The 25,224-nt window shown below is 44.8% G+C and overlaps 1 protein-coding gene across 1 annotated transcript in view; it reads left to right on the forward strand.

Moving 5' to 3' along the window:
• Positions 1–25,224, forward strand: part of COL4A5 (collagen type IV alpha 5 chain) — a 186,331-nt gene that overhangs the window by 109,979 nt on the left and 51,128 nt on the right. The window contains exons 21-33 of the mRNA XM_084814113.1: positions 353–436; positions 3,536–3,628; positions 4,454–4,524; positions 4,631–4,822; positions 6,532–6,700; positions 6,988–7,080; positions 7,867–7,971; positions 9,483–9,580; positions 11,244–11,394; positions 12,666–12,779; positions 22,547–22,714; positions 23,294–23,383; positions 25,031–25,180. Of these exons, the coding sequence (XP_084670239.1) occupies positions 353–436; positions 3,536–3,628; positions 4,454–4,524; positions 4,631–4,822; positions 6,532–6,700; positions 6,988–7,080; positions 7,867–7,971; positions 9,483–9,580; positions 11,244–11,394; positions 12,666–12,779; positions 22,547–22,714; positions 23,294–23,383; positions 25,031–25,180 (1,578 nt within the window). The remainder of the gene's footprint in view (positions 1–352; positions 437–3,535; positions 3,629–4,453; positions 4,525–4,630; positions 4,823–6,531; positions 6,701–6,987; positions 7,081–7,866; positions 7,972–9,482; positions 9,581–11,243; positions 11,395–12,665; positions 12,780–22,546; positions 22,715–23,293; positions 23,384–25,030; positions 25,181–25,224) is intronic.

Below are 25,224 nucleotides of genomic sequence, written 5' to 3' on the forward strand. Positions count from 1 at the left end.
TTTTGCTCTTTATGATTTGTCTTTTAGGGGAAGGGTTGTCGTTTGGCGGCAGAGCCCCTGCTTCGCATGCAGAAAGCCCCAGGTTCAACCCCTGGCCCCTCCAGGTAGAGCTGGGAAAAACCACTGTCTGAATCTCTGGAAAGACATAGCCAGGCAGTATGGATGAGACTGGGTTAGAGGGACCCATAGTTTGATTGAGTATAAGACAGCTTCCTGTGTTTGCATGTTTTTCAGAGTATGCTACTTGTCAGTCTTACAGAACTTAAGATGGAGGAAGCTCTCGTATCCATCCCTGGGTTCATCTACCCAAAGGTTTTGCTCATTTCTTGCACTGCATTTCCTTTTCTTTCAGTTGATGGGCTATGTGAGCGAGGACCCCCTGGCCGCCCAGGCCTTCCAGGAGATCAAGGATTTAGTGGGGAGAGAGGCCAGAAAGGTAACATCCCGTAACACCATTGATTCTTTTTTGCCTTTTGTAGGTAGGCCTCCAAACAACTGCTTCGGTTTGTACTGGCCGGGCATCAAGCGCAGGCATGGTTGGGCACCTGCCAAGGGCACACACTGCAGCAGGAGCCCACTGACAAGAACCTCCTGGGCTTGCTCCTCCTCTTCACCATCACAGCCTGCTTGTGCACCTGCCTCTCACGCTGGCCCAGTCAGCAGCAAAGATGAGAAGGAGGAGCGCTAGGTGTGATTGCCTCCTTGCTCACTGCCTGTCAAGCAAGTGCTTGCTTGATTGTCAAGCAAGCAAGTGGTGGTGTGGAAAAGGGATTTTGCTAGCCCCGCTTCACTTGTTCAGCTTGCTGTCTTTCATCTTTCAATAAATCCCTCTTATCTTTTATCAAACTGGTTGCGCTTCCTGCCTCCACCTCGTAAGGTCCAAGCTCCTTCAGCCTGATCGACTGAGGAGCTCAGGGGTTAGTAGAATCCCCTTTTCACAGTAGCAACGATGAGAAAGTGGATGAGGAGCAATAGCAGCTTGGGACAATGGTGGGGAGAAGGTAGGCTCGTTGTGGGAGGGGGCCCATTGAAGGTGTCTTGCCCGAGGGCCCTCCAAAAGCTGGGGCTGGCACTGGGTTTGTGTAGGGACTTTGCGCTAGCTAGATTTGGGTCCCCCTGCCCTTCAGGTGAACAGCTGAAATGCCAACCGTATCACAAACTTCTTTTGAAGTTCCCCTCTGTTTCAAAACAGTTTGCTTTGTTTTAATTTGGGGGTGGTGGGGAGAGGGTAAAGTGTCAGGAATGAATCTGAGCATGTGGAGATGTCTGGCAGCTCAGATTCAGAATCAGAATGGGAACAGCTAGAACAGAGGGAGGCACCCTCCCCAGTGAGCCCAGGTATGGCGATACTTTCTTCCCAAGACCTTAACACAGAGATGGCACAGGCTGAATGACTCCCCCTTTCCTCCACCATGAGAATGCAAGTTTTGGAGCAGGAGCAGGAGGGGCGTGATTTGAGAGAAGCTAGGGTCTGTCAGAGAGCGAAGCGGGAAAAGTTAGGGGCAGAAGTAAGACACTCCACCAGGTTGGCCACTCATGGAAGCCAACATAGGAGGGAGCCATCCTAATGGAGGGGCATCCCTGAGAAGCTAGTCTGGCCGAAAAGTTCATGCCCAGACTGCTGGCAACTTTCCTAACTTCCACTTGGTATCCTTTATTGATATTTGTGGATGTGTGGATTAGCTGGTTCATTGCAGTCTGAGAGTTTCCTAGAATTTGCACTTGTAATGAAGCTCATTAACCAATAAAGTAGTGTTAGCCTGGAGCTTTGTTTCCTGGAGTATGTTGATGGCGATGGAAGAGGACAGAGGAATGTGACATTAAGCCTTCTTGAGGTCACAGAACTAGTTTCTCTAGAGATGCCTGAAAAATTGGATCGGAGATGGGAACCTCGGGCCCAGCAAATCCAGTCCTCCTGGGCACCCATTCCAACCCTCTGTGGTTCCCCCAGTGGCCACACCCCCTTCCCCCAAACACCAGTCATTGGGTGATTTCCTGGCTTTTGTGCAGGTTTTTCCCCATTTGAAAAAGGTTGAAATGCCACTCCTAAAGTTAGGTCCTGGCAATAAGAGCTTTAATTTAAAACATGCAGGAGGGGGATGCTGTTTTTTTGGCCCTGCCTATTTTGGCTTTGGCCCCACCCACCACTGGAGTGAGGCCCCCGAGTGCTTCTTTGAAATTGAATTCAACGCTTGGGCTGAAAGAAGTTCCCCACCCCTGAACTGGATCCTCAGAAAGGCCTTTTCAGAGGTGGCCCCCTGATTGCGGAATGCTTTCCCCACTGAAGTCCGCCTGCGCACCAATATTGTCACCTTTTCAGCACCAGATTTAGTCTTTCCTCTACTCCCAGGCATTTGATGGCACTTGATGGAGCTTTTAATGTAATTTGTATTATGGGGTCCTGGTATTTTATTATCAATTGTTTTAGCTGTTTTAAATTTTTTGTATGGTAAAGATGTTGTTGTTGTTGTTGTTGTTGTTGTATTTTGGGTTTAATTTTTGTGAACCACCCAGAGAGCTTTGGCTATTGGGTGGTATAGAAATGCAATGAATTTCCAGTATGAACAGACCTACTGTGCATCTCCTGCACTACTCTGCAGGCTGGAACTTAGTTGTCCAGAGGCTTCCAAATGTTCTGATGGAGTTCTTGGCTCAAAAAAGCATCAAAACACATATATAAATGTGTGTTTTGAGAGCAAATGCATTTAGACATGCATGATTTGACAGAAAATACATTTAGAAATACATTTTTAAATATGTATTTAAATTTGAGGTTTTTTGTAGAGTTCGTTTTTAATTGTGGATTGATGTGGAAACTGGGTTGGAAATAAGCTAGTTCATCCATTCCTAGGTATCTTTGTGGTTCTTTGGATTCTGACCATTTTTTTTTGAGTGCTCTTCCCCAACCTGGTGCTGTCCAGACATGTTAGATTACAACACCCATCACCCCAGTCAGCATACTCCTCCAGATTTGTAGGACTGCAATGCCCATCATCCCCAGTCAGCATGCTCCTCCACATGTGTTGGACTATAACCCCCATCATCCCCAACCAACTTGATCATGCTAGTTTGTGATGATGGAGATTGTAGTCCAATACATCTAGATGGCACCAGGTTGGCAAATCCTGTTCTAGAGCTTGTTTTTCTACCAACAGTCACCAGCTGTTTTAAAACTTGTTGTGTTGGGCAGATGTGATGGCTGACTGAAGGTGAATGGAAGCTCCTTGACAGGGCTCTTAAATTAGGCCTGTAGGAGGCTTTCGCCTACTCCAAGGGAAGAAAGGGAGTGGGGAGTCTGGAGATTAAAGCGAGTATTTAAGTGGATGGTGCACAGTTAACTGTGTCTGGATACAACACTCCTAATGCTTTTTCTGGGTACATGGATTGCTACTCTGGTTCTTCTCTAATAATTTGGAGTGCATGCCAGATCTCAAATGGAAGCCTTCATTTGGATCGTTATAATGCATGTGCTCACATGACAATGTGTCTTGTCCTTGATGTTATTCATCTCATTTGCTCATGTCCTTATTTTCAGGTGATAAAGGAGACACCTGCTATAACTGCATAGGTACTGGCATTACCGGCCCTCCAGGGGAGAAGGGTGTACCAGGAGTACCTGGAAGCCCAGGTATGCAATGGCTGCTTTCATCCCTCTCTACTTTTGTTTAATGAATGTAAACACACCATCATAAATAGCAACCATGTGTGCATCTTGCAGAAATCATGACCATTCTGTGGGAACATGTGCAGTTTAGGAGTAAGAGCTCGTGAGCAGGTTTTATATGCGTAACACAGACTAGTAGAGGAGCATTCTCAGAATAACCTCCCTGGAGGATGATGCAACTTGCCATTTGGCATTTGAATCCCCCACTGTTCTATTTCAGCCAATGAACCCTGTTGTCGCAGGAAGGGCCTGATGCTGGGCACTCTGAGGTTTGGTTCACACCAAGGACTTGGGGCAAGTCAGTTTCAGTGAATCCTGACCAAGCAGGAGTCAGGTTTCCCACAGATGCAGGAAAAAGAACCGTGGAGAGCTCTGAGTGATGCAGTGGCTGGAAGTCAGATGAGCTAGCCTGTATGTTGCTCCAACAAACAGCTGACTGTGACTAAGCCTTAAGTACGGTATCTTAAGTCTTAAGTATGTCTAGAGTCCTCATCATCAGAGCATGGCAATGTGACCTCCTCTGGACACATAGGAGTTGGTTCCTGGGGCCTTCCTAGAGAACTATGTCCTAAAGAGGTAGGATCCTCATGAGGCCCTTCTGCAACCGAGGCTTTTCCCTGATCAGTTAACTCGGGAACCTCGTATAATGAACATAGCATCATTTTGCTTTGGGCTTTGGAGATACCTCAAGCAACTGCCCACTATAACCCTAAAGGTTTGCATTAGCCAAATTTATTGGTAGTAATTTCCTTGCTGCTACCATTGATACTTTCTTTTCTTTGTGATCAGGTTCTCCTGGTTTACCTGGGCCAAAGGGTGATAAAGGTTTTCCTGGCCTAATTGGTCTTCCTGGGCCAGAAGTAAGCATCCTTAACTGTTGTTTATGGGAGCCTGGGGTTGGAGGGAGTGCGTAGAGAAGAATCTGTGCAATCCTAATTACTGAAATAGTTACTGTTCTTTATCTAGGGTCTTCCGGGCCATCCAGGCTCTCCTGGACGTCCTGGTGCAAAAGGTGATCCAGGTGATGTCCTTGCTTTCCCTGGAATGAAAGGTGAAAAAGGAAACCCTGGGTTCCCAGGCCCTCCAGGTGTGCCTGGGTTAGATGGTATTCCTGGACAAGATGGATTACCAGGTGTTCCTGGGCCCAAGGGAGAGCCAGTAAGTGAGTGTGAATGGGATAGCATTGTAAGTCCATTTTGATCAGTGTGAATCTGGAGTTTTCTGTTAAATATGGATGCAACCTAATGAATAATGTGGATTTAATCAGTCTACTGTTGGCACCCCATACTGATAGCTTCTTATGTTGCATTGTAGCCTTTCCCAACTGATGCCCTCCAGTTCTCTTGGACTACAACTCTGATGCTGGGAATTGTAGTCCAATATTTCCAGAGGGCCCCAGGATGGGGAAGGGTTGCATTAGCATCATGCTTTGTAAAACAGAGCAAACCAGGGAGACCATCCTATATTTTGTAATAGTGGGTAGAAGTAGGCTATCAATGGCTACTTGTCCTGATGACTCTATGCCACCTCCAGTATCAGAGGCACTATGCCTATGTACCCCACTTGCTGGGGAACATGGGCAGGAGGGTGCTATTGCACTTGTGTCCTACTTGTGGGTTTCCTGTGGGCAGTTGGTTGGCCACTGTGTGAACAGAATGCAGGACTAGATGGGCCCCTGGTCTGATCCAGCAGGGCTCTTCCGATGTTCTTAAGAAAGAAAAAGTTGACAATGTTTATGCAGCATCATGCCATGACAAGCTTCACATGGCAATGATCCTTGTCCTTGAAAATCCACATTTCAGATGCACATCAGCTATACCTATGCTTTGGCATATGCAGATGGTCTCTATCAAGGCAATGTTTTCAGTGTAACTCTGTAGAGATGAGTGGCCTTCTGCAACCCACAACTGCCATAGAACAGTGCAGAGCCAATCTTTGCAGGTAGAATGATCAGAGGTGACAGGGGTGTTTCTGCCCCCTTCCCAAGCCCCTAGTTGGCACCTCCACCTGGAGGTGGAGCTCGGGCAGACGGCAGGGCCCATGGAGGGACCCAAAGCCTCTACAGGCCAGAGGTTCCCCTCTCCTGATTTAGGAGATCAAAAGCCATGATATCCAATTTACCAATCCTGTTTCCTGTTGTATTTGGCCACCTTAGCTGATTGGCAGAAGGACTGCACGGTTGTGGAGATGGGTTTGGAAATGTTTGGAAATGTTCCCTTCAGCTCTACAAGAACCTTAAGTAGAGAGCTAGATGCACTGGATGGAAAGGTTACCAGATACAAGTAGAAGTGGAGACCAGGTTTTGTGAGTGTGTCTTTACATTGTCTTGTTTCTCCTGGAAATTAGACTCTTCTCTCAGGCATTTGGCAGCATATAACCAGTCTTTTTGATCAGGTCCTGGATTGCCTCTGGCTGATGGTTTTAAGTTGTTTTAGATATTTGTTGTTGTGTGTGCTATCTGTTTTATGTCCTTACGTAAATGGTTTTCTACTTTATATAATGTATTTTAATAGTTTTTAATTTTTATGAACTGCCCAGAGAGCTTCAGCTATGGGGTGGTATAGAAATACAACAAATGAATGAATGAATGCTTTGGCACAGTGAAAAAGGAATTGCAATCTGCACTCACCAAACACAGGAGACAAACAGGAGAAATGGCCATTTCTATCATGTGCTGCTTGTGAGCTCTCCATTGGCACGTCCCTGGCCCTCTCAGAGACTAGACAGGCTTTCTGGTCTTAGCTAGCAAGGCACTCCCTGTGTTCCCAGCGTCCTGATCTTTTGGAATAAAATGGGCTATAAATACATTTTAACACAGCTGCAGCGTTGTGAAATATTTTCCACTCTGTCTTTCCTTGTCCTATTAGGGGTCTATTGCTTTCAAAGGGGATAAGGGGCCTACTGGAGACCCAGGGCAACCTGGGCTACCTGGGGATCGAGGCCTGCCGGGGCCCCCTGGATTTGGCCCACAAGGTCCCCAAGGTGAGAAGGGCATTCAAGGTGTTTCAGGACGTCCAGGAGCCCCAGGAGTACCAGGTAAGCATCTTTACTTTTCTTGACCAAACTGTAAAAAGGAATGTTTGCTTCATTAGGGACAACATTGCTAACCTTGTTAACATGGGAAAAAACCCAGAAACATGCTGGAAAATGGTCAATTTAAGGTGGTGTTTCTGGCTTTTTTAATGTTCTTCCCCCTTTTAATTTTTAATTTAATGTAAATGTTGCTTGTTACAGAACTACATTTTGGTTTGGTTTCACATTGTGAAATCTCTACTGTCCGTTGTGAGTGGTCCACCTGTATTTTCTTTTTCCCCTACTTTCAGGACCCAAAGGAGAACCTGGTCAAACTATTACAGAATCAGGGTCTCCAGGTCACCCTGGGCCCCCAGGTAGAGATGGAGAAGCTGGCCTTCCAGGTAAGAGGTTAGCTGTGCCTCCTGGTGGAATGTCATCATGCTTGACCTTTGGGCTGGGCTGGGGGAGTTTGGTTTAGATAATTAAAATTAGAACTGTGCACAAATGGCCTTTCAAAAATCTCCAGACTATTTGTGGGCAGAGAAATTGGGGGGACAATTTCACTGAATTTCTCTTAGGGGAGGAGAAATTCTCCAACAGTTTCTCACCAATTGGCCTCACTTTTGGCAGGTGTTGTAGCACAGGTTGTTTCTTTTCTCCTAAGGGTTTTTTGGCTTATCGCACTGCTTCTGTATGTGGCAACAGCATCAGCTGTGTTTTCAGAGGCAGAATTTTGAACTTCTGTTGGTGGTATTTTTGAGCTTACCTCATCACTGCAAGGTGGCCAAGGGTGCTGTGTGTGTTTTCTCTCTCTATTACACGTCTTTCCATTACTCTGCAGCCTCCCAGGCTTCCTGCACTTCCTGAACTGAAAAAGCCCCATGGGAAGAATTCCCTCGTGATGTCTTCCTCCTGATGGCTTCAGTTGAAGTGTGGGAAGCTGAGGAGGCTACAGGCTGCCAGAGAGATGATGGTGCAATGAAAGACAGGACACTTGCTCACACTCCTCAGTCACCTCATAAGTAAAGTAAGCACAAGAACCCCAAACCCAACCCATGAGAATTTCTCCAAAATTTCTTCTCCTTTGAATTTCTTTTTGAACGCAATTTGTTTTCTATCAAAGTGAATGGGAATAAAAAAAATGTGGGAGACATTTTCAGCACTAATTAAAACATACGTCTTTGCAGGTGATCCTGGTCAACCAGGTCAGCGTGGATTACCAGGGCTCCCTGGCCAAAAAGGGGAACCAGGGTTACCCGGCATTGGACTTCCAGGCCCACCAGGGCCCAAAGGTTCGTCTTTGTCATATTCGTTAATGTCAGCATGGTGTAGTGCAGGGATGAGCAACATCCAGCAGTCCAGGGAACATTTTCAGCCTCCAGAGCCCTACCACAGGGCATTGCACAGTCTGTGCCCCACCCCCACCCCAGAGGGGCTGAAATCCCCTGTGCAGAGCATTACCATAGTTAAATTTAGCTACATTTGGCCTTTTGGGTGCTCCCTAGCTACTACGGATGCAATTTTTGGAGGGGGGGAGTTAAAAAAATTAGGGGTCCAGGGGCTGAATGTGGCCTGTGGGCTGCATTTTGCCCACCCCTGATGTAATGGTGAGAGGATTGTACTTAGATACTGGGAACTTGGGATCAATTCCTCGTTCAGTCGTGAAGCTTATTGGGTGAACCTCAGCCAGTCAATCTCCCCCAGCATGACCTACTTCATAGGGCTGTTGTGAGAATGAAAGAGGTGGGACTATGTCAGTCACCCTGAGCTCTTTGGAGGAAGGGTAAACTAAAGATGTCCTATTTTAAATTAAAGTGTTTGTATTTTTGAGGAAATTCTGCTCAGAGATAGGGGTTGAATCGGGAACTGGGAGATAATTCTGTGTTATGGAAGGAGAGGATGGAATGATCTTAAGAACATAAGGAGAGGCCTGCTGAATGTGGCCAAAGGCCTACCTCGGGGGTATCAAACCTCTTTCAGCCCAAGACCCCAACCCAATTCCGGAGAAGTTCTTGAGGGTCGCATTCCAGTGGTGGGCGTAGTCGAAGGCAAAAGAAAAGGGGTCAAAATGACTAAAAATACCAGCATATTTTAACTGCCAGGAACTGGGCCTTAGGAAATGCATTTCACTCTTTTAGAATGGGAAAAACTGAGCAAAAGTTGGGAAACTGCCAAACAGTTGATGGAAGGGGGAAGGGGTGGAGCCAGGGGAAGGGGGCGTGGTCATCTGGAGAACCCTAGAGAACATTAGTTATTGGGCAGATTAGAAAGGTAATAAATAAGCCCTGGAGGGCTGGATTGGGACCCCAGGTGGACTGGATTTGGCCTATGGGCCTGATGTTCAGCACTCCTGGTCTACAAAGTCTGCCACCCCAGAGGAGGCTGGTGGCTCCAATGTCAGTGGAGCTGTGAGTCCACTCTGGGTTTCAGTCAGAACTCTAAAAGAGCTATCCAAGGGATGGAGCTATCCAAGCTTCTGATTGAAGCCTGGAGCGGATTCACTGCCCCACTGACACTAGAGCCACCAGCCTCCACTATGCCACCCTGTTTCTCACAGCAGCCAGTGGGAAGCCCACAAACAGAAGCTGAGGACAGTAGCCATCTCCTGCTGTGGCTTTCCAGCAACAGGCCTCCAGAGGCATCTTGCTCATCTGTGATGACTCAGTCTGGAGTGTTAAGAGTTTAACAGTCAATTCGGTGTGAAAATGTGCCCACTTCTTAAAACAGAAGCTTTCAAAATTCCTGTCAAAGTGCGCTGATGTTTCATGGTATTGTGCATCAAACCCTTTTCACTGTGTTTCAGGTTTCCCTGGGATGCAGGGTCTCCCTGGAGCGCCAGGGAACCCCGGCAGAGCAGGTCTTGATGGACCACCTGGGTCACCAGGAATTGGTGGGCAGAAGGTCAGTAAAGAGGATTCTCTTAGGGGGCTTATGTTGTTTGTTTATTTAAAACATTTGAATCCTGCCCTATTAAGATTTCAGGGTGGCGTACAGATAAAATCAATTTAAACAGATAAAACAATTAATAATTTAAACAGCTAAAAACATTTTAAACCCTTAAACAAGCTAATATCCATTAAAATATCTAAAAGAGTAGTTAAAACAGTGTGCAACTTAGGGAATTCATTTAGGCCTCAAAGGCTTTGGTGAAAAGCCATGTTTTAACTTGACGCCGAAATGAAACCCATGTCTGCACCAGTTGGGCCTCCAAGGGGAGGACATTCCACAACCGGTGTGCCACAGCAGAGAAGGCCCTCTGCTGTTTTTTTTTCTTAAATAAAGAATATGTTGCATGGTGTGGAAAACAATTTTATGACATTTTGCCATGGTGTTGGACCTTTTCAACAGGACAAGCATTATCAAACTTTCTGGTCCTATAAGTGATATTCAAAATCTTCATGTGACCATCAGCTAAAATAAGCTGGTCCTCCCCAGAAGTGTATGATCGGAATGGAGGTGTGGAGCCTTCTGTGCCAGCTCCCATTGGTGGGATGTTAAAGTTTATTAGCAGGAATTTGGGAACCAGGGATGAGGTTTAGCCCACAGTTGTAGAGCACATAACTTGCACACAGAAGATTGATTCATTGGCATCTCCAGTTAAAGGTTCAGGCAGAAAGGGATTGGAAAGATTTCTCTGTCTCTGTCTGATCCAGGAGGTAAAAAAATAAAAAATAAAATCCACACTACACCTGTTTTCATCCCGAAATACCACTCTCTGGGGGGGGGGGCGGGTAAAAAAAGAAAAAAATCTGACTGAGGAATTCTTGGAGTTGAAGACCAATACAGCCTGAGGGCACCATGCTGGTTGGCTTAATTGCTGTAAATACCAGCCCTCATTTCATAAGGGCATACTGTGAAAAGCAACCACCAAAAAAAGTTACATGGGAGTCCATGGCAGCTTTGCGCACAAAATAACATAATTTCATGGTATTTGAGATACATGGAAAGGGTGGTCAATTTTGTTTAAACATGGTATCGTCTTCTCATTTGCCAGCTCTCCTTCTTCCAGAAATAGGCTAAATTTAGATACCACAGTAAGCCATGGTTTCTACTACTAGCCATAATTTAGAATGCAAACCATGGTGTTAACGTCCAAACATACTGCACCAAACCATGGTTTAGCGTTGCCTTCATTTGCCGACTGCCAGCAGTTCTTTTCTGTGGTGCAGGGGACTGTTGAGGTGGAGCAATGGTCATAACTATGATTTATTCAAACATCATACTAAGCCATAATTAGCAAAAAAAGTGGTTTTGAAAACCTACATTCAACCATGGTTTACCGTTCTGGTTTCCTGGGCAACTGTAAACCGTGGTTTGTCAATTCAGACATCATACTAGATTATAGTTAAGCTTTCTTAACCATAATTCAGTGTGACAACTGAGTAGTCAAATTTATTTATTTACCCCTTTTCTGCAATTACTGTAATCAAACTGAGTTCACAACAAATATAAATACAACAATGTGAGCCATAGGTTTGAATGGGGACAAACAAAAATCTTTCTTTCTTTCTTTCTTTCTTTCTTTCTTTCTTTCTTTCTTTCTTTCTTCTATATTATATTGCAGGGGGACCGTGGATTTGGTGTCCCAGGACCTGCTGGGCCACCTGGACCACCAGGTTTTAAAGGCACACAGGGCCCCAAAGGTGATCCCGGCTCTCCAGGAAACACTGGTGCTCCAGGACGTGGAGGTTTTGATGGAACTCCAGGGCCAAAAGGTACAGACTTTGGTACTTGATGATGCCAGTCAGTGTAGACAATACTCAGTTAGTTGTTGCACTAGTGGTTGAACTCAATATCAGGCTGTGTCTTGTATTCCTACGTTTATGCAATGTTGTGCTCCTCATAAGTTCTTCTGATGGGTCCGTGCTAAGACAGATTGGCTCAAGGCAAACTGTGGTTAAGTAAGCATAGGGTGCAATCCTGTGCATTTTTAGACAGAAAAAAAGTCCTACAACTCCCAGAATTCCCCAACCAATATGGCTGGCTGGGGAATTCTGGGAGTTGTAGGACTTTTTTCTGTCTAAACATGCATAGGATTGCACCCTTAACTGTTGTTTGACACAATGGCTAAATGGCCAAAACATGATTTGCAATTGGCTGGAGTACCAGAATCGGAAAGCATCGCCTGAAGTGTCTCTGCTAACCAAAGTTTGTGGTAGCTATGATCTTGCATGATATATACATGGACAAACCATAGTTAACAGTCATTGCTCTCCCTGTGTCATGTAACACTGCACCTCAAGACTGGAGTGACAAACAGATGTAAGACATAAGCAGGCAGCTCTAAACCATGGTTGCCTGATCATTTAGAAACTCCAACCATGGTATGGGTTCTCAACTATGGCTAGGGTAAACCATGGTTTGGTGCGGTGTTGGAGTTGATCCCTCTGTGGTTTGTACCTCCTATTTTGCATTTAGAGATACACTACATGTCAAAACATGTTGGCTGTGATTCCGAGGACTTGTAAGAGTATGCTGTCTCATTACTCTCTGTCAGCAGTGAAAAGTGGGAGAGGAGGGTAACACCCTGGTGGTTGTCACCTTGGCAAGATTTCATGGCATAGGCAGGAATGCCCAAGTGGGCCATGTTTCTTATGGGATGCATCATTGCTGGGGGAGGGGTGCTGTGTGTTTTTTCTGTACCCTAAGTTCTGCACAGTCCCCAGTGCATGCAAGATTATATACACAAGACTCTGGTGTTATCTAAATTTCGCAAGTAGTTGCATGGACAGCTCAGATGCATCAACAGAACCCCCAATCCAGAAGAACTTCCCCATTCATTTTGGCACAAGGAGCTGCTCTACATACACAGAAGAAGGTATCCATGGATAAGGTCCCTCCATTGAAATGAATGGGGAAGTGTCACACTCTTCGGTTGTTTTTTTCGTGATGAAAAATAAATGGTGCTCTATTAGCATATGCTCAAACTTACTGCTAGGAAGGTGAGCAGCCTTCAGAATGTGATTTATTTGCATTTTCTTTTCAGGTGACCCTGGGCCACGTGGCCAGCCTGGGTTAGTAGGACCGCCTGGGGTTCCAGGAATTGGTGGCCAAGGTCCACCCGGACCCCCGGGGCCTCCAGGACCTGTGGGGCCACCAGGTAAGTCTGGAAATAACTGATTAGTAAGTGACACAGTCTCAAATCCAGATCCATCAGTACATCAACTCTGCAGATTTTCATTTCTTCCAATATTGACTTCCTGGGAGAGAGTCCCTCATATAACTTAAAGTGAAATGATCGTGCCAGTCAAAGTAATATCTTTGTTAGGCTTCACCTGAAAATTGTTTCCCAAATGTTCAGTTGAACTGAATAAGCAGAAGTGTGCCCTAAAATTATCAACAGACTTATTTAGCATAAACCTGTCCCATCAGGGGCTGTTCAAGAAGAGCTGGTATATGGTTACAATGAGGCAAAACTATTACAGAAAGGACTAATAGCCCCTAATGGGACTCGAGTCAGGATTATGCTCTTCATTATACCAAGGTAGATCTAAAAATAATTGCTATATTGGATTGTGGCCATTTGCTTTCTAACTTCCAACGTAGACTTTGCTTAGTGAAGCTTTCTATTCTATATTTTATGTATGAATGAATAAAATTCTCTGATCCAGATAAAGGCCAGTTCTCAGTCAGCTGGTAAACCCGGGTCTGGACAGTGGCATTTCAAACTGCAAGTGAGTGCTCACATGTCTGAATGCTCTTCCATACTGAAATAAAAATAATTCCCTGCTTCTGGAAAGCTAATATGTCAAGGGAAAGGATTCTAGCCTAGCGTTTCCCCTGACATACTACTTTTCTATGTAGGCTTATTTTAGGAACATTCCCTCATGTTGAGCTTCCACCTACAGCAGGGGTGTCAAACCTCTTTCAGCCCAAAGTCTGAATTCAGTTTTGAAGAAGCTGTCAGGGGCTGCATCCCAGTGGTGGGCGGGGCCAAAGGCAAAAAGGGTGGGGCCAAAAGGCAAAAAAAATGTCAGCATGTTTTAACTCAGACTTCCAGTAACTAAGCTTTAGGAGAAGCATTTCAATCTTTTAGGATGGTCAGGGAAAAGGGGAAGGCCTTGGATGTGGTCTTCAGGAGAAACCTGGAAGGCTGGATTTTGGATCCCAGGTGGGCCAAATATGGCCCATGCGCCTGAGATTTCACACTTCTGACCTACAGTCTGAAGCAGCAGAAACTGGTAGCGCTGATGTCAGTGAGGTGGTGAATCCACTCCGGGTTTCAGTCAGAACCAGTCAGAACTCTAAAGGAGCTATCCAAGGTGCTTTGCACTGGATAGCTCCTTTAGAGTTCTGACTGAAACTCCTTTTACAATTCTGATTGGTTCTGACTAAAACTCCTTTAGAATTCTGACTGAAACTCCTTTAGAATCCTGACTGGTTGTGACTGAAACTCCTTTGGAGTTCTGACTGAAACTCCTTTAGAGTCCTGACTGGTCCTCACTGAAGCTCCTTTTAGAGTTCTGACTGGTTCTGACCAAAACTCCTTTAGAATTCTGACTGAAACTCCTTTAGAGTCCTGACTGGTCCTCACTGAAGCTCCTTTTAGAGTTCTGACTGGTTCTGACTAAAACTCCTTTAGAATTCTGACTGAAACTCCTTTAGAATCCTGACTGGTTGTGACTGAAACTCCTTTGGAGTTCTGACTGAAACTCCTTTAGAGTCCTGACTGGTCCTCACTGAAGCTCCTTTTAGAGTTCTGACTGGTTCTGACTAAAACTCCTTTAGAATTCTGACTGAAACTCCTTTAGAATCCTGACTGGTTGTGACTGAAACTCCTTTGGAGTTCTGACTGAAACTCCTTTAGAGTCCTGACTGGTCCTCACTGAAGCTCCTTTTAGAGTTCTGACTGGTTCTGACCAAAACTCCTTTAGTGGTCTGACTGAAACTCCTTTAGAGTCCTGACTGGTCCTCACTGAAACTCCTTTTAGAGTTCTGACTGGTTCTGACCAAAACTCCTTTAGTGGTCTGACTGAAACTCCTTTAGAGTCCTGACTGGTCCTCACTGAAACTCCTTTAGAGGCCTGACTGGTCCTCACTGAAACTCCTTTAGAGTTCTGACTGGTTCCGTCTAAAAACTCCTTTAGAGTTCTGACTGAAGCTCCTTTAGAATCCTGACTGGTTCTGACTGAAACTCCTTTTAGATTTCTGACTGGCTCTGACTAAAACTCCTTTAGAGTTCTGACTGGTTCCGTCTAAAAACTCCTTTAGAGTCCTGACCGGAACTCCTTTAGAGTCCTGATTGGTTCTGACTGAAACCAGGAGTGGATTCACTGCCCCACTGACATCGGAGCCCACTGGTCTGAAGTGGCACAGCCCAGACACCTCAGTGAGGCCTACATTATGCAACTGAATTAAGATTTTTAAAAGGCAACAAGCTTTTCCCTTTTCCTCAGAGGGCAGTTGACAGTTGTACTCAAGGGAGTTTTCATTCTGGATGTGTGGATTGTCACCCTGAAGACATAACTACAGTGGCACAAAATCAGTCTCCTACTGGGGCTTGAGCCATGTAAAATTATTGATCACCTTTGTTTTCATCCTTGGGGCATCTAAAGTTGGGCCTTTCCCTTCTCTTACATTTATAGCTAACTCGCATTTAGAAATATTTGGTAAAGCATGTGAATATATTTAAGTATGTTTATGTTTAGATCTGTTTCACAAATGGAATTTATTGTAAGGGGCAAGGTGTGTGTGTCCCCCCCCCCATGATTGCACTCAATGGGAGTTCCCTCCTCCCTGTGGATTAAGGGTTTGGATTGCCTCAGGTAAAATGAACAGCCACATTAAGGTAAGGCCAGATCTGGAGATGTCCTTTGCCTTCACATGGGTGGTGTATACATGATCACAAAACAGAAAAGGGAAAAAGAGGGAAGGAACCAATGCATGAAAAGAAGGAGAGAGAACCTCTAGGTATACAGGAACATCACTTCTTCTAACAGCAAACTCAGGTGGTCAGTAACCCAAACGGGACCACTGAGAAACAGAAGGGAAGTACTGGCATTCTCAAGAGAATCCTGAAGTTTGCAGAAGGTCAAAGGAATCTTTAGGATGTGGGCGGGGGGCGCGGGACTAAAGGTGCACAAAAGCACCCCCCCCATAAAAACCCAATGAGGTTTAAGCAGGTCCAATGGACAAGGAATCCTGAGGGTCCGTTGGGGAAGGGGATCCAGAAATAAGGCTGGTGGTAAAGCAGTATTTCCTGCTTGAAGGGAATGACTGGCTAGAACCCTGAACAGGGGTGCCCCTTTTAGTTGCAGGTCCCACTTGTATTTTATTGGACCTGATATGTTAAGCCAAGGCTGTTGAACCTCAGGCCTGGGGGCCAAAGCCCTCTGGACCAGATGGTCGTGCACCTGGCTTCACCCCCTTTCCCTTGAACACTGATCCCTTGGTGGTTTCCCAGCTTTTGCACTCCCCCCTCCCCTATTTTAAAAGGTTGAGATGACTCCCCTAAGCTTAGTTACTGGCAATAAGCGCTTTAAGCTAAAAGATGCTGGTTTGGGGGGCATTTAGGACCCCCCCCCATTTGCCATTAACCCACCACTGGAATGTAGCCCCTAAGAGTGTCTCCAGAATTGAATCCAGCCCTCAGGCTGAAAGAGGTTCAACCGCCCTGTGTTAAGTGCAACTGATCTCAGCCTTTAGTTTCCCGTAATTACTTTGCCACAATGTTCCTGGAGATGAGAGATTGAGACTGGTTGAGCTTAAGAGTGGCCCAGGGCCAGCCCTTCCATTAGGCTGAGGGAGGCAGTTGCCTCAGGTGGCAGATGCTGGGAGGTGGCAGCAAAGTGTTGGAGAAAAGAGCTGTTGGCCACACGGCCTGCGCTGTGCCCCCTAAGATACCCTGCTGCCTTTAGGTGTCGTGGGGGATGTAATCCCATCCCCAATACTGAAGAAAGATTCAGCTGCCAGTCCAGTCAGCTTTTGTACATGGAATGGAGGGGGTGCCATCTTGTCCTTTGCCTCAGAGAGCAAAATGTCTTGAACCAGCCCTGAGTGGCCCTGAAAAAGATCCAAATCCAGAATGCATTGGGCCTAATAAAGTATATTCCTAGAAGTATATTCCTATATTCCTAGAAGTCTCCTTCTTTTTTCATATCTGTGGCCACATCAATTCCCATGACGGTCATACCACTCTTTTCAGGCTGCACCTCTCATGAAAATAATAGTGGTTCTGTATGCACTAGCCATGTGGAGATGTCTGTTCACACCTTTGCTTGAGAGCCCAGCCTGGCTGGCAGTCATGCCCCTGAGGTCTTCTCATGTGGGCTGCTTCATGTATGAACAACCCCTAAATCCCATAGTGATAAAACACCAGGGGTATGTTTTCATATTTACCTCAGTGCAACTCCACTTTTAATTCCAAACCACTTTAAGAACATGTTTGGGTACTTCCTCTTTGCATACTTTCCTTGCTGTATTGCATGACCACAATCCACCACATATATATTTTAGAGGTCATGTATGCCAGCATCACACAAAACTGTGGGCTGTCAATCTATACCCAAAGCATCTTGGTATAGAACTTACTGCATGACCACAACCACGTTACAAAATGCATCCAAAATCCGGCATCCATTCTATTATACATTATACCCATCACGTGCCTTATTGCATTCGTTAAAAAAAACCCAACACTGAAACTTTCTAGCATTCATGGCTGTGGAGAGATAAGATTCAAAAGACATAGCTGGTATCTGCAAAAGTCTCTGTGCTGGGGTAGCTCTTGGAGGAGATGATCAGGTAGTTGGGCAGGTGGCGATGTTGGTTGGGCACTATTTATTAATTTATTTCAAGCATTTTTATGCTGCTTCTCAGCCAAAAGGACTCCCAGAATGGCTTACAGATTAATCAATAAAGGCAGATGGTCCCTACTTACAGGCTTATAACAGAGTAGACCTGTGGAAGCTATGTGCTGCTGGGAGAAAAGAGCCACTGCGTGGCTGCTTCTTCAGAACCCTGCCTGGTGTGCTCAGCATCCAGTGTCAGAGTCCCTTGGAGGTCCTTGCTGCTCGGGGAGAGTGGGAGGGTGTGGCTTTAGGGAAAACAACTCTGGGAGGCCACAGCTCAGTGGTAGAGTCTGGGCTTTGCTGCAGTCTCTGGCATCTCCAGTTAAAGGCTTTGGTAGCAGGTGAAGTGAAAGTCCTCGCCCTGGAGAGCTGTTGCCATTCAGAATAGGCATCAATGGGCCAGATGGAGGAATGTTCTGACTCAGCACAAGTCAGCTTGACACAATGCATTTAGCCCCTCCATATCTTGTTTGGCCCTGCACTTCTTGCAACTTGTCCAATTCCCTAGCAAGCCACCTCCCTCTTTAAGAAGTCAAGCCAACATGCAGTTTACTGGTTCCATTGATGATAGCAGCCTTTTTCTCCAACTGCTGCCCCCTGGGTGAGTTGGAGTGCAATCCCCATCATCCCCAGCCCTGCTGGGAGTGATAGGAGCTGTAGCTCAACCCATCTGGAGCACCCCAGGCTGGAGAAGGAGGGATTATATTTTTTGGAACAGCTTCCTGTATCAAGGCTCTGAGTGAATGCACCATTCTCGATCAGGGATGGGTGGACAAGCGACATTCAAGGTCACTAGGACTCTCCAAACATTGTCTTGCTGCTCGTCTCATGCTGGTTTCCCATTCACGAATGCTGCCTCACTTCGCAGGAACAGGAAACTTGTGCAAATCGAGCAGCGATCAAATGGGTTATTTGCACTAATCTCCCCCAATTTGCACAAATTCCCTCCCCAGGCTAAAGCTGGGCTGATTCAATCTAATGAGGAAATTTGCACAAATCGAACTGGGGAATAGACAAATGCAGGCATGGGTTTGACAATTTGTGAATATTTTCACAAATTGCGGATGTTTTCCAAATGTGAATACACATGCTCATGCTTGCATTTGGAGCTTCAAAGGGGGCATGCTTGTATGGTTTGCGAGGAAAAATGACATTCTTATACATCCCTATTCTCAACGCCCTCCAATGTTTTCTCTTGGGGCTCCCTCCAGTCCTGGTTTCCTGTCACATTTTAATGCCCTCTGCACATGACATGCCTGAGCATCTCAGGTGCATCTCAGCCTTTAACACCCCTTTGAATGAACATGTACCCACATGCTGTTTGGCCTCCTGCCCCACCTGTTTGCCAAGTGCCTGAATTAGCCCATCATTTTTTCTTCTATCAGTCTTCTCTATCTACCTTAAAGGATCTGCACAGCTCATTTTTTGTTCCCCCACGTCACTCCTACTGCAGCAGCTCTTTCTAGCCTAGCTGAATGCTGTGCACAGCTGGAGCTTGTACTAACAAATCAGCATTACTTATCTTTGATTGTCACTGTTCAGTTTGCTATGATGTCACATCCATTCTTTCTTTTGCTCTTATTTCTCTTGGTAGGATGTAACTTTTTCCTTAGCATTAGTTTGGTGTAACGTTAACCCGATCTTTTTTACCCTGCAACTTGAAATGGTAGTCTTGGTTCACGTTTTCCTTTGTGCGCATCACCGTTTATTCAAATATTTTCTTCCTCTGTACACCAGTCTCCCCCAACTTGTGGACAGCAATGGAGTTGTAACCCTACACATCTGTTGGGGAAGGCTCCTATACCCTGCCTATGTTGCAGAACAAAAAAAAAATTAAAATGGGTGAGGGGAAAATCACTGTAGCAACTTAACCACAGCTGTGGGGTTGATGAAGTATCTGGAAAGCAGAAAAGCTTGTATACATTTTTATGTAATTCCATTATTGAAAGGCATCCAAAATTTCTGTTTTCATTGACATTTCTGCATACAAAAATCTGTTCTCTTTCTCCAGATATCATAGTTAATTACTGGCTGCCCATTGGAAAACGTTTCTATCAAGTCTACTCAAAATCCAGTTTCTTTGTTAGGGACTTTGTATACCCTAGCATTATGCTTGGGTTAGGCGCCATCAGCTAAATGTATTCAACGGTTGCTCTCTCAATTCAGCGAGTTGTGGATTGCATCCTTTTATATAGGTTTTTGGTCTAACACCAATATGCTTACTTTTGTATCCTAACCCTAACGGCATTCTCCCAACTCCTTACTACTCCCTGTGTCTCAACTTCATGATGAGTTCTTACCATGATGGCTTTTCAACTTCTCAGGCCCATCAGGTACTGTGGTTTCCTTCATCTAATCCCCCCCCCACTTCCTTTAAATGTATTGATTTTTTTCTTTTCCTTTTTTTAAAAAGCAATTCTACATAACATTCTCTCCTCAGAGGTTGTGTGTGTGTGTGGGGTGCTTGTGAGGGAGTCTTTAAACCAGTTTCTACAGCAGGAGTTGGCCACTAGTGATCCTCCAGACATTTTGGCCTACAACTCACATCAGGCATAACCAGCATAGCTAATGGCAAGGGATCATGGGGTTTGATCAAAACATCTGGAGGGACAGAAGTTGCCCATCCCTGTTCTAGGGGACAGGGAGGGGCAAGGAAGGTACTGCCCCTGAGAAAATGAACCAACTTTAAATAAAATCCAGGGTGGGGGACGATGCCACCTTCAAGGCCCCCTCTCTAGAGAAGATGGTCTCCACAGCCACCTTGACTTGCTATGTCTGGGCGTGCAGCAGTCTAGTCTGTTTGTAATCTCTCAGTACGAGGGGCTACTTTGTCTCACTCAGAGTAGTTCCCACTTCAGGAGGCCTGTTGGGAAATGTCTCCTTGGGAAATGTCTCCCACTCCAAAAAATGTGCAGGCCAATCACATGGACCTCCACACATACTTTTACCATACTTGCTCCAGGAATTACAAGATGGACTTATTTACCCATGAAGAGGTGGTTGTGGTCAGAGAGTTCCACAGGATGCTGCAGACACAGAAAGAAACCTAAGATTTTCTGGATGGCATCTTTTTTTACATTCTCACACAGGCTGAACCACTACTTTTAGGGAGAGAATGGTGTATTCTGAGAATACCTTTGAGTTTCTCGTCTTTTCATGGACAGTGGTTCAGATGGTCCTGACCAGACAAGCTGGTGGGTGGGTAGATGAGTGAAACCTTTAGGACATGGTAATATACCAGGAATAGAGGGTTTCCCTTTTTGCTAGACTAAGTGGAAGCATCATAACTAAAAGTGGATCTGTTTGAAGCCTGTTACAAGAAAGGATGCCAGCTGTACCATGCTGAAGGTCATTATGCTCCACCTCATTATTTATATGATGCTGTCCACATACAGTATCATATAAGTGACATAAATGAGGCACATCTGTCATAACGTCATATAATATGTCCACTGATCCTTGCTGCTTTTCTTTCTATTTTTAATTTGTTATTAAATACATAAATGTATACATTAAAGAAATATCAAGAGACACCCTGAAAAACATAAATGCCTACATTAAAAGATACATATCACTTCTTCATTAATTAGTACTATTTTTCCATATCTTTATATGAGAAATTGTGATGGTGGATCACTAGAGACCACAAATTCTTGATCAAAATGTATTTGTTGTTTGTCATATACGAGGGGTTTCATGTTTATTTACTCTAGAGATGCATCAAGCTGCTTGTTTTTAAGTTTTGTGACTATAAATTTTGTTGTAAGAATTTGTAAAGTGTTTGAAATTCATTTTTTAAGATTACATATCCCAACTTGATTGTTGATCCTTTGTTGTTTTTGTTGTTGGATTTGATTTCCTCTTATTTATTTTTCTGTGTAGTGACAGAGTGTCAGACTAGCACCAGGGCAGACCTGAATTCAAATCCTCACCCAGCTACCAAGCTCACTGCGTGACCTTGGTCCAGTTACTGCCTCTTAACTTAAGCTACCTCACAGATTTGTTGTGAGGATTAAAATAGGTAGAAAGAGAGCCATGTTCACAGACCTGAGTTTCTTCGAGGGAGGATGGTATAATAATAATTGTTATTGTTGTTTTTATTAATATTATACATATTATTATTGAATACATCATAATATTAAATATACAATGGTGGAGCAAACAGTCATAAAGGGCAGAGACTTTACACATTCTAAATAAAGCTTGGTCTGCTTTAATTTCAGGCATTCATAGAATAGAAATGTAAGGGTACGCCATTTCTTACAGATATATGTCTCTCAAAATCACCCAAGTTAATTTTTCAACTTAGATGGCAGTTTACTTCATGAGTCTTTTTCTTGAGTATTCTTTAAGGCATTTATATACCCTCCTTCATCATATTTATCCCAGGGCAGCCTACAGTGTAAATTAAAACAAGATAGCAACTATGAAATCAACAATTAAACTATTAAAAACAATAAACAAATTAGAATGTTGATTAAAAGAGCAGACTGAAATTTTCATTTCCAGTGTCTGTACTACAACGTCTCTCTAATACTTAAAATACAAAAAATTAAAATGCCCAAGAGAATTAAAATGGCTTCACCTGATTTCTAAAAGATGATACAATGGGTCATAAATAATTGCCTCTTGACCTATTGGTTGTAGGCTGGTGGCTCATTTAGAGTTGTGATTGGTTCTGACTGAAACCCAAAGTGGATTTACTGCCCCACTGACATTGGAGCCACCAGCCTCCACTGGTCATAAAATGTATAACACTTATCTGTTTGTTTGGAACAGGCTTGCAACAGTTTGTGCAGACCCTGTGCCTCCAACACCAGATTCCTCACTTCATCATTCCTAGAGTTCTATCAAACACCTGGTTTTCACTGATCTGCTCAGCTGCAGGTTATGTTGAATTAAGGCCAAGTGGGCAACAAGTCAACTTTATATTGTAATATGGCCAGCGTGAAACACAGATCTGTACACGACACAGTTTGAAACCATTGTCCCCATGTCTCTTGCCCATCCAAATAGATCTACAGCCTCTTTTGGAAATTCCCTCATTGAATGATTGTACTGTAATGATATTGTCTAGGATTGCAAGGCGCAGCAGGTGAAAAAGGAGATCCTGGTCCCCCAGGATTTGACATTCCTGGTCCTCCCGGTGACAGAGGCAGCCCAGGTTTTCCTGGATCACCCGGTCTCCCAGGCCCTCCAGGCTCACCTGGACCACCCGGACGAGATGGAACTCCAGGATTTCCAGGTGAATTCCAGCATCTCTGATGTAGATATGGAGAACTTTGTAGAAATTTATAACTGCATATGAGCTAGTGTACTGCAAAGAGAGGACTTAAAGAATGGGAAGTAGATTGGTGTCTGCTAAAATCAACCCATCAAAATCCTAATTCAGTTCAGTGGTGATGAACTGAGAACATTTCATATTTTCTCACTCTGAGATCCTTCAGTGAATTAAAGGCTTTCCAGTTGACCTGCATTATATTATTCCAAATGAGCTAGATATAAATTCAGAATTTGCATGCAGATTTCCACCCCCCACCCCATAACGATGGATGTTATTGTGTCTCCATGGTCAACTCTCCTAGTTCACAGATCAGCCACTGTTAGACAAAGTTTAGTCAACTGATCAGTTAAAATATTTTGATGTTTAGAATAGAGTACCTAATTAATTGGACAGCAGGTTTGTTGTTTTTTTTTAAGAACTGTTTGTTACTTTGAATCAAAGGACTTTCAAATCTTGGCTGGCAGTCCCCTTCTTAGAAAAGGCATTCCTTCCTCACTCTCTTTTTGATTCTGAATAAAACTGGTGATTCCATGCATCTAGGTGGCAAAGGCGACATGGGAATGATGGGTGCACCTGGCCCCCAAGGTTCTATCGGAATCCCTGGCAGAAATGGCCTTCCTGGCCCCAAAGGTAAGCTGTGCTTTCTGCTTTTAGGGTACTGCATCTAATGCAGCATTGGAATATGGGAGTGGTCTTTTAAAGGTCCTGAAAGTTCAGTTTTATATTTAGCACATGTAGACAAAAGAAATAGGAGAGGGGCTTACTGGCAGAGCACCTGCTTTGCATGCAGGAGATCCCAGGTTCAGTCCCCAGAATCTCCAGTTAGGGCTGGACAAAACAAAACCCTGGAGAGCTGCTGCAAGTCAGTGTCGACAATACTGGAATAGATGAACCAGTAGTTTGCCTCAGTATAAGGCAGCTTCCTATGTTCCTGTGACTTCTGATTTCTGCCTCACTTTGCAAGTTCTTTGGTAACAGTATCAATAACTGGTCTGTCTAATGTTATTAGCAAAACCATGATCTGAAGTTGTTTGTGTTCGAGAGTCGGTCTAGGACCAGGGCAGGCTTGATTTCAAAACCCCTCTAAGCCATGACTCTCACTGGGCGATCTTAGCCCAGTCACTAGTTCTCAGCCGAACTTAGTTGACAGGTTGTCATGAGGATGTTCCTGTGTGTGTTAGGGATGCCGGAAAACCCCACAATAGATTCAAGTTCAGATTTCTATGAATTTGACCTGCAGAATCTACAGCAGACCAGCTTTTTCTGAGTCAGATGAATTCCACAGATTTGCGAACTGTTTTTTTTTTTTTACGGGGGGAGGCTGTTACATGAATGTGCATTAGTGCTAATGTGCATTTGCAAGCAGGAATGAAATTCTGTATATACAATCTGATTCTGTCCGTGAGAAGATGATGAAATGAAAGACTCCTGACAGTCCACGAAACACAGGTGGAACAGAATTAACAAAATCTGTACGTCCTCTGTGTGTTTGGGGGGGGCTGTCAAAATTCCCTCAGCCCCCACTTCTCTTCAATGCCCGAGCATACACAGATGAGAGGCTTCAGTCTACAGCTTGTAATCTATTACTTCACAGGGTCATACAGATGCAAATTCTCAGAGAAACTCTCCATCTACAAAGGAATGCCTTCAGGAATCCAAATGGAATTTACAAGAGTTGCCCGCCATTTGAAGAGGGAGGCGGCCTCGCTAGCCTAACTTAAGGAGGGGAGGTCCCTCTCTTCTCATGAGGCCTCTAAGCTCAGCTTCTCACACAAGGCCAATAGGGTAGACCGTCTAAGTTCCGCCCCTGCCTTCTCTATCTTTGCTCTGCGCTTGCACCTGGCATCTATTAGGTCAACCTCCTGTTCATTGCTTCTCACAGGGGGGGTGAGGAGGGACCCTCAAGCTCAGCCACCTGTACGTTTGTAACCTGAGAAGCAGGCCTACTCATATCTGGACTAGCATGGGAAAACACCTCCCCTGTGTCTGATGGTTCTCCTTCAGAATCTGAACTGCTATCCCACTCCCTGCGCTCAGAAACACCCCTGATGGACAGAGAGAGAGAGCATTTACATCACCCTAGACACCTTGGGGGAAGGATAAGATCATAAATAACATTTTAGCTGTTGGATCTCTCGAATACTTGGGATTTCGCCAGCACTTTGACAATGGAAATAACATCTCAGTAGATTACCATTTGTTTCCTTGGGAATTGTAATATCTCTGCAATGAAGTCTGAGCTGACGATAAATTCTCTGTTGTTTGGATACCACTTAGGCAGTGATGGTCTACCAGGCCAGTCGGGCCGTCCAGGACCTTCAGGGCAAAAGGGCACCAAAGGCGAAACAGGTCTGCCTGGACTTCCAGGAAAAGTCGATCTGGACCAGTTGGGCTCTAAAGGAGAAAAAGGAGAGCCAGGAAATCCAGGTGAGAAAACATTGCTTCTGTGTTCCTTCCCAAAACCAAGAAGG

This window comes from Heloderma suspectum, chromosome 9 (genome assembly GCF_057233095.1).
Source record: "Heloderma suspectum isolate Gila_16-S chromosome 9, 16-S_ref, whole genome shotgun sequence".
NCBI classification, from domain to species: domain Eukaryota; kingdom Metazoa; phylum Chordata; class Lepidosauria; order Squamata; family Helodermatidae; genus Heloderma; species Heloderma suspectum.